The following is a 9,726-nucleotide window of genomic DNA, read 5'->3' on the forward strand; positions in this document are numbered from 1 at the left end:
ATTTTTATTTTTTCCCCCCCCCCCCCCCCCCCCCCCCCCCCCCCAACAAAATGAGACTGTTCCTGGGCCTGAGCTATTTCGCACCTCCAAGAGGTGAAAATCAAGAAAAAAGAACAATATACTGTGTACAATATTATAATCACATGGTTCGTTTTTTCATCATAAGATTATATAAGCTTCTTCTTTTGGAAGTACCTCTTCAAGTGCCACAGCTGCAAAACTGAAACCACGATGCAGACACCAAGGGACATGATACTGAACCATGCCACTCTACTATTGGTTTTTTCACTGACCTCTCTCATGTCAGCTTCCCTGCAAGTAACAACCGACAAGCACGTAGGATTAACAGTAAGGTAAATACATTTCACGTGTCTAAAGGTTTTTAATACTAGAAATACGAGCACCCTTAAAAGTTTGGGGTGCTTTAGGTTTTGCTTGCGCTGATTCAGTTTCACAGGTTTCATCACTCATCACAAAAACTAGAACGATTCCATTAAGACCAGTGGTGCTCTATTTGTTCATAGACTTCACCAATTCAACCTTCAAAAATATAAAGCCAAAGGCAATCTATTCCTTTTCTAAGCTTGTATCAGCTTCATCATAAAAATATAGCGGCAGAAACTGTCAAACAAAAAAACTTCAAAAACCAACAATACCCCCATGTTCATTGGTAATTCATATATCAATTTGGGCTCTTTCATGATTAGAAACCTGGAAATGACCAGGGTTAAGGAAAGGCAGGATAACAAAACAAAAAAAGTTTTCTATACAAAAGAAGATAAGGCAAAGAATGTGTGAGGTATCCTCCTCCAAAAATCAAGGTTCAGTTATACCTTTGCTTGAGATAGAGTAGATTATTGTGGATGGCTTCCGCGTGATCTTTAAGTTTCCTTACTTCAAGTTCAACACCCTGCATATAGTTTTAAACCCAGTTTATCAAACAGTAAAAGGCAACAAGGGAATGCTAGACTGCAGGCTAAGTGAAACATCCAAGGAAAAGATGCCGGGGGGTGGGGGAAGGTGGTCAGGCTTAAATAGCTGAATATCTGACCTAAAAATAGTTGGCAAAGAAAAAAAGAACATATAAACAGCTATCAAAGAAAACATTGTCGTCCTGCCTTTTTTTGGTCAGACTGATTATGACATAAGGATCAAACACCATTTATTCCATAGTAGATCATACAACTTTGACGTGCCCTGGAAACTAAAAAAATTCAAAATAGAAAATGATTTGATTTAATTGGCCACTGGTGAGAAAGGGATATTTCCTGAAGATATGATACTTGAATAATCTTCAGACATAACCCAATATTTACACTGATAAAATTATGCTGCAGCCCACAAAATGTTTTCAAAGAAAAATTACAGGAATCATGTCTCAAAAGTAATCTTAGCTTTAGCAGGACCGCAAATATCAATCATATGGTTTTCGAGGGAAAAAAAAATGGAGAACAAAAAATCTCACATTAAATCTCACTCCCTTAACACAAACTCCAAACACTCTCATGTCAGGGTTTATTCTACCTAATGAATGCAAAAACCCCTTAGAATCATCATGCTTAGCTATACAAGAAGTTTTGCCGTAACCACTTCATAGAAAGCCCATAAAGAGCCAAACACAACTAAATGCAAGAACACTAATGTAAAGAGATGAAATGCTAAAACAGGTTCCCTCGTCATCATACTTCATAAAAGCATGCAATGTTGTGCCATCTTAATTATTTAAATCCCTGGCAAGATTCTCATGTGACAGAGATTGTCTTCAGCAATAAACTACTATCTACAAGCTTAACCATTTGCCGTCGATCATTGTCTATAATGATAGCCATATAGCTTCTGCTACTGGTACTGGTACTATATTGTTACTGATCGTTCGCAAATATCAATCATATGGTTTTCGAGGGAAAAAAAAATGGAGAACAAAAAATCTCACATTAAATCTCACTCCCTTAACACAAACTCCAAACACTCTCATGTCAGGGTTTATTCTACCTAATGAATGCAAAAACCCCTTAGAATCATCATGCTTAGCTATACAAGAAGTTTTGCCGTAACCACTTCATAGAAAGCCCATAAAGAGCCAAACACAACTAAATGCAAGAACACTAATGTAAAGAGATGAAATGCTAAAACAGGTTCCCTCGTCATCATACTTCATAAAAGCCTGCAATGTTGTGCCATCTTAATTATTTAAATCCCTGGCAAGATTCTCATGTGACAGAGATTGTCTTCAGCAATAAACTACTATCTACAAGCTTAACCATTTGCCGTCGATCATTGTCTATAATGTAAATTTGGTGCTGTGGAATTAACCATTGAAACAATGTATTTAAACAAGAAGAAGATCGACGCACCAGAACCAACTTAACTAGAAAATAATTAGCAGATAAATATTACAGAATTTCTTTCACTACAAAAACAAATTACTTCAATAAAAATCAACGTGATGTTAATAAAGCATTAAATAGGCGTTCCAATGGAAATTCAATAAATCTAGACATAATAAAGTTGTTCATTTGGACATTTATCTTATCCAGGCTGTGCATTAAAAAATCTAAAAAAAGAAAAATCTTGCTATTACAAACATCAAAAGGAGATCATAAAATTCAATCCTAGACATCCAACCACTACATCTGAGATGGAGAAATAAAGCTCAAAAAGCAACGTTAAAAAAAAAAGAATAATCAAAGCTGATAAGATGATTACCGATTAATCAATACTGAGCAAGACCTAATCAAAATTATAGAATTACGAAATCTAACAGCGTATACGTACCCGAACAGTAACAGTGACGGGGCGGTCGGGATGTTCTTCGTTAAGAACATAGTAATCAGCCAAAACGACAACGTCGTTCTGGATCTCCTCCGAAACACACTTGGTTCCCGAGTTAGGAATTGATAGCCATATAGCTTCTGCTACTGGTACTGGTACTATATTGTTACTGATCGCTAGACATAACAAGATCAGTGACAGCGCCGTTACTCCAGCGCGTGAATCACAGTTCCTCGCCATCATGCAGAGCAAAATCTGTAAAGTTGAGGGATAGAGAATTCGCTTTCAACAAGGATCTCTTTTTCTCTGTTCTCGTGAGTTTTTTTTTAGGGGTCTTAAATGGTAGTAGTTGTTTGTTGCGGGTGGGCCATTAATTTTAGAGAACTTGGACAAGCGCGTGGGGTTTGAATATGCTTTTGGTAATAAGTGACGTGGTTAGTTGAGATTGCCAAATCGCGTTTGTGCTGTTTGGTCCAGTTAAGACAGCAAACCTGAAATCTAGATCCTTTGCCACGCACGATGTTTTCGATTAGCGAGGCACCCTCGCTTGTTACCATTGCGCTCGCGGTCAAGATGTTATTATTTAAAATAATTTTTATTTAAAAATATATTAAAATAATAATTTTTATTTTTAAAAAATTATTTTTAAAACCAAAATATCAAAATCATCTAAAAATATATAAAAATTAAATTTAAAGAAAAGGTTAAATTTTATAAAAGATAGACATTACGGACACGTCAAACATGGTCTGAGCCTCTATCTCACCGTTTGCTCTCTCCCCTTCACCACGTGGATGCTATTTTCTTCGAGTTTTCAATTTCAATTCTATGGTTTTCAAATTATTTCAAGGTATACCCTTATTATTGAATTATCAAGAGAGGCATTCTCTGTTTTTTTTTTGTTTTCCCTATCACTTTAAGTGCATGGATATTTGAAGTGATTAAAAAGTAAGTTTGTATACAAATATGAAAATTTCTTGACGCGTGAAAAACAATCAAAGATAACAGATTTTTAATCTAATTACAAATCAGTTGGTCCATCTAATTTCAAAAAATGACAGTTTGATAAATAAATAAAAATATAAAAATAACAAAGGTTTTTAAAACCGATTTACTTCGTTTTCCAGCATCGAAAAATAAGAAAATTCATCTGACTAGGATCGTTTTCAATAGTTATGCTTCAGGATTTTCCACTAGGAATTTTATCACAACATATACTAAAACGTTTATTTATTTTTAATTGCATCCTTTTATATTTAAATTAATGATTAATTTTTGTTAATGAAAAAAAACAGAGAAAAAACCACATATAGTCAATCTCAAATTCACTCTAAAAAATTTGATTTACTCCATCTATTTTCCCTCAAAATATTTATCTTAAACTAATTTTTTAAATAAAAACTATAAAAGCTAACACAATTAAACATATATTTATTACATTAATTTAATTAAAATAATTTTCATGGCATGTCCTAAAAGTTAGTAATATAATGCAAACTAGTTTTTCAAAATAATTTTTAATATACTAAAATATTTTTTTATTTTTAATATTAATACGAAGGCCATTAAACTGCATAAAACAGACAATCTCTCGTCAAACCACCACCGCCCCCCCCCCCAAAAAAAAAAAAAAAAAAACCAGCCATGATCAACGCCCGTCGCCTTCCCCTCCTCCTCTCGTTCGCACTCCTCCTCCCCTCTCTCCGCCTCTCCCTCGCCACATCACCACCACAACAAGACCCAGAAACCCCAATCGCCCGGTTCCAAAAATACCTGAGATTCAACACTGCCCATCCAAACCCAAACTACACAGCTCCAGTCTCTTTTCTATTTGGATGTTGGGTTTGTTTTGGATGAAGGGCAGGCTTCAGTTAACGATGAATTTAGAGTTTTTTATGCTGACAGGTCCCCTTGGAATTTGATTATTAAGGCTAAAGGAGTGCCTGGGCACGGGTCGAGAATGTATGATAACGGAGCTATGGAGAATTTGATGAATAGTATCGAGGTTATCAACAGGTTTAGAGATAGTCAGTTTGATATTGTTAAGGCTGGAAAAGCTTCGAACTCGGAAGTTATCTCAGTTAATCCTGTTTTCTTGAAAGCTGGGATTCCTTCCCCAACTGTGAGTGTTTGTTCTACTTTGTTTGTACTGTTTGGACTCTAAGCGTGTTTGTTTGTTGATGATAAAGAGTTGCTTGTGTAGGGTTATGTGATGAATATGCAACCTTCGGAGGCAGAAGCAGGGTTTGATCTTAGATTGCCTCCTACAGCGGACCCGGATCTTGTGAAGAAAAGAATTGCTGAAGAGTGGGCGCCAGCTGTACGAAACATGACATACGAGGTAACATCATGATGGGTATTTATCTTAAATCATAGAAGTTTTAGATGGCATTTTCAATTCATTCATAGGAATGTGGGGTTGCTTGTTTCCCTTTTTTTAGCAACGTGATGGAGGCCCTTTTTGTTAATTGAATTGGTGGTTAACACGATGCATTGATGCTCACTAATTGAAGTAATCTTAAGTGGTCCTTGCTTATCTCGTGAAATGGTAGGCAATCTGGGAATGTTTCAGAGAGTTTGGTTGGTTTGAAACGCTGCCCTGATTATTTGAGATTTGAAGTTTACCAGTCAAAAGCATTCCTTATTAGAGCATTATTTGACTGGATTCATATTTTCTTTTTCATAAACATTGTCCTAAAAGCTGAATTAGGGACCCCAAAGACAAAGAGCAATTTAGGGCCTAAAGTTGCCTAAGAATGTCCTGAATGTCATCTGGTGACTATTCTGCCCACCATAAGCTTTATTTTTTATTGCTTTAACATGTTGCCAAAGTTTGGTCCTGGTCGTGGGTGATAACAATAGTAATGCTTTGTCACTGCAAACTGGATTAAACATGATTTTATAACTTGTTATGCTGGATACCGGCACTTAAATGGGATGCACAATCTTCTGGTCTCCATGTGCTGCACGCACAAGATTTTTCTTCAGAAAATTTCTTCATAGTTGCTTAGATGACGCTAGTCCTCCCGCAATATATGCTTCGCAATGCTTTAGTATCAAGAACAAGTTAGATATACCTATTTTTTAATTGATTATTCAAAATTTAAATTGTGCATTGCAAAAGCTGTATAAGCGATAACAGTATTTTCAATGGTATCCATGTACTCTGTGCCCACTGCAATCGATGCATCAACTTTTACAATTGAAGATCGAGAGTATCTTTAAACATGGAAATGTCTCTTCTTAAAACAAAGAACACTCGATCCCAGACAAGACCTAGGATTGATATGGTTTATTTTTGCATGAAATAATTTCGTTCCCTTTATGAAATCAATTGATTTTTAACTGCTTTGAATTCTTTTATTTGTTCCTCCATCAAAAGGTTTGATATGGGATGGTCCACTGACCAGCTAAACTATGTCATCTAGATGTATGAAGGGAATGGAACCTTCCATATCAATGGTCTGTTATGTTATCCTTTTATTAAATCAGCAATAGATATCCTTGGTTACTGTCTCTTTGACATTCAAACTTCAACTGCTGGAGAAATTTGTCTGGACTTTGTGAAGGAATGGTACTTGAATTCAATGTGAAGATCTGGATTACCTTGTTTGCTTCTCGTTTTCTTCATTTTAATTGATATTGTCTTCTGGTTTGTAAGTCACTTGAAAATATTTATTGAGAAATCTCACTTGTAGTTAAAAGCCACATAATTACAAGGTTTGATAATTTATGCTAACAACCATTCCAATGGAAGTGGGAAGTTTAAAATGTCATGATTTATTGCTCTTGGTGGCGGTTTTGCTTTTGGCTCTCAACAAGTAAAGGTTGCATTAGAGAAATTTGTCTGATTACTTGTTTATATGATAGATAATTGAGAAAGGACCCTTGAGAGATTATATGGGACGCCCGTTATTGACAGCAACAGATGATTCGAACCCGTGGTGGTCTGTTTTCAAGCAAGCCATTGCAGCAGCTGGAGGAAAACTTGCAAAGCCTGAAATATTGTCTTCAACTACTGATGCGCGGTTCATGAGACAGATGGGGATTCCCACTTTCGGATTCTCTCCAATGACAAATACCCCTATTTTATTGCATGACCATAACGAGGTTTGACAAGTTTGCAAATAAATTATTCTCTTTTGCAGTTTCATATTCATGCTTGGTACTTACATCTGTAAGCATGTATTGCAGTTCTTGAAAGACACCATATTCTTGAAAGGAATTGAGGTTTATGAACATATAATTCATGAGTTGAGTTCGTTTGAGGAAGCTAATTCAATATAGATGTTCTCAGTTTCAACATGATTGGAGAACCGCTGTATGGCATGCTGATTTTGATGTGGCGTGGTTGTTTCACTGGTAAGATATGCCAAGATGCTTGCATAATTTTGGTATTTATAGCTTAATCTTTCTTTGGTTATTGCACTTTACTGCTATAATGATCATCATTCACATTGTTAATAAGAGCGCTTATCAATAAGAAGAGCAATAGAGTTCGTTGTATACGGGACCTATTAAAGCCCTTTTGTACAGACTCCATTAATTGATAGTTGACTTAATATTCCATCCTTTAAACCTGTATGTGCTCTGAAGTTGAGGTGTGAGAAGGTACTTATGTGATAACCCTGATTGCCTTAATCAAGTATTAACGTAAGGGAAAATCAGACCAGGTAGACAAGAAAATACATGCGTCTGCTAACTGGCATTCAATCCTGCGCATCAAAGAAAATATATATGAAGGTCTTTTCTTTTATGCATCACGGTAGCTCATTCTTTTTCTTGTTCTTCTTCTTTACCCTCCAGTTCTTAAAATTTTGAAGGTTTGGGTACCCTTAATGTTTGCCTATGTTTCCGTGTGAGAAAACAGCTGAGTCCTTCACAATATTTCCGTGTAATGTATGCCCTGTTTTCATCTCATCCATTTGCTAACGTAATTGGATTGCCTAAATAAAGCCGAGTCATAGCGAGGGGAATATGTGTGCAGATCTTATTGATAACAAGGATGCTTAATGCAGTTTGGCACTCGAGGCTTGGACGCTCCTCCTCGTGCCATTTCCCATATTTTGTATGTGTCAAGATATAAAGGTGGGACGGTGGCGATGCCTTGTTAGTATCTGGGCTCAGGGCTTGCCCATTGCAACCAAAAAAACAAAGGAGAGGAAATGGTGGAGGTCACTTCGTTTTCCAACCTGAACTTCCCACTTTGATTATTCTGTGGAAAAAAGAGAAATCAGTAACTACATTTTAGCCGGAGAAAACTTAGGAGGAGAACCATAGCATGTTGATTGTTCAAATAGCAAACCTACTGATAAATTGACCTTAAGGGAACTGTTATCTCTATTGTCACTGGTATTGTGTTTTCAACTGTGTTCGGTATATATTTTATTTTAAAAGCATATTTTCTTTTAAAAAAATATTAAATTGTCATTATTTTAGTGTTTTTTATGATTTTGATATGTTGATATGAAAAAGAAATAAAAAAAATATATATTTTTTAAATATATTTTTAAATTAAAAAAATACATTAAAAAAAAAATACCAAACGCTTACCTACATGGTAATGTCGTATCAATTCTTTTACCACATTTAAAAAAAAATAAAATTATCTCTTTTTATGGTTATATCTATAATTTTTTTATAATTACACAAGAAAATAATAGGCATGATATTTTAAAAAATGCTCATTGACGTTAATGAGAACAAAATATATATTTTATCATCAAATTTTTATATTATTTTTTTGAATTAATTATTTTTTTATTTTTCTACACAATCATGTTAAATAATCAAAATATTATTTTTTATTTATTTAGTGAAAATCGGTTCAAGATCATGATAAGTTCTTATATGAGAAAAATAGTTTTAATAAGACATTTCTCATCAAAATAAAAGCAAATAAATGAATAGTAAATAGAGAGTTCTAGATAAAGAAAATATATTTTTTTCTCTTAAAATTTAAATAATTTGATTTTTTTTAAGTTTTTATTAAAAAAAATCAGCATGTTGATAAAAAAGTCATGGATTTTTTAAATAAAAAAGAAAGTATAAATAAAAAGATAGAATTTTGACAATTTTTTTTAATAATTTCAATCATTAAAAAAAAATGAATATTTCCTTGATGCGGCACATGGTTGGTGAACTAGCTGGTTCGAACCACAACCTCTAAAGTGGTATAAAAAAGTCAACCAGATTGAGCCATTGCCCATGATACTAAAGAAATTTCCTCCTGAACTTCCTTCAAACAAACTAGTTCTTGTCATATTCCTTGATTTCTTACAGATTGAAAATAAACAAAAGAGGCAGAGTGTGGCCGGAGCATTTTGCGTGTCGTATTAAATATTAAAAAGCATTTTAAAATATGATAGTTTGAGTTTATTTTATAATCTTGTATTTTAAATTTCATTTATTGATGAGTGTTGAATATATTATTAAGAGAATGGAGGTTAAGAAATATTTTATGCAATTTTAGCAAAAAAAATACATTAAAAAAAAAGATATTTTAGTCATTAAAAAATAGTGATACTTGAAAGATAATACTGAAGTTGAACCCTCCTCTACAAAAGTTCTTTATTATATATTTATTTATTGAATTTAATATAATATATACAAACCTTAATCTTAATATTATGTACACTCACACAATATTTACAATTTTATTATATATATGTGTGTGTATTATTTTAAATTAAATAGTAAATCATATTTAGGCAATAAACGATCAAAATACCAAAAAAAATATTTAATGAATAGTAGATGGTATGTCAGTAAAAAATTAGAAATCCTATCCGTAGATTACAATTAACGTCCCATTGAAGAAGCTGAACAAGGGATACACGACCGAAGACAAGTCCCACTCCCACTCCCCAGCCATGGTCAACGCCCTCTCGATCGCACTCCTCCTCCTCTCACTGCCCCCCCCCCCCCCCCCCCCCCCACAACAAGCCCCAGAAC

At 34.3% G+C, this 9,726-nt stretch overlaps 2 protein-coding genes across 2 annotated transcripts; one reads left to right on the top strand and one right to left on the bottom strand.

The window, feature by feature from the left end:
• Positions 1–74: 74 nt before the first annotated feature.
• Positions 75–3,121, bottom strand: LOC105127918 (transmembrane emp24 domain-containing protein p24delta4-like). The gene is made up of 3 exons (XM_011029397.1): positions 2,761–3,121; positions 834–919; positions 75–312 (listed from the first exon to the last, which is right to left on the bottom strand). Exons 1-3 carry the CDS (start codon positions 3,013–3,015, stop codon positions 168–170), a joined length of 486 nt encoding a protein of 161 aa, XP_011027699.1. The 5' UTR covers positions 3,016–3,121; the 3' UTR covers positions 75–167.
• A 170-nt stretch (positions 3,122–3,291) lies between these two features.
• LOC105127919 (aminoacylase-1-like) lies at positions 3,292–7,350 on the top strand. The gene is made up of 5 exons (XM_011029399.1): positions 3,292–3,339; positions 4,586–4,894; positions 4,976–5,113; positions 6,643–6,882; positions 6,967–7,350. The coding sequence occupies exons 1-5, from the start codon at positions 3,292–3,294 to the stop codon at positions 7,057–7,059; spliced, it is 828 nt and encodes a 275-aa protein (XP_011027701.1). The 3' UTR covers positions 7,060–7,350.
• The last annotated feature ends 2,376 nt before the right edge of the window (positions 7,351–9,726 follow it).

The sequence above is a fragment of the Populus euphratica genome, unplaced genomic scaffold, assembly GCF_000495115.2.
Source record: "Populus euphratica unplaced genomic scaffold, PopEup_1.0 scaffold93.1, whole genome shotgun sequence".
Taxonomy (NCBI): Eukaryota; Viridiplantae; Streptophyta; class Magnoliopsida; order Malpighiales; family Salicaceae; genus Populus; species Populus euphratica.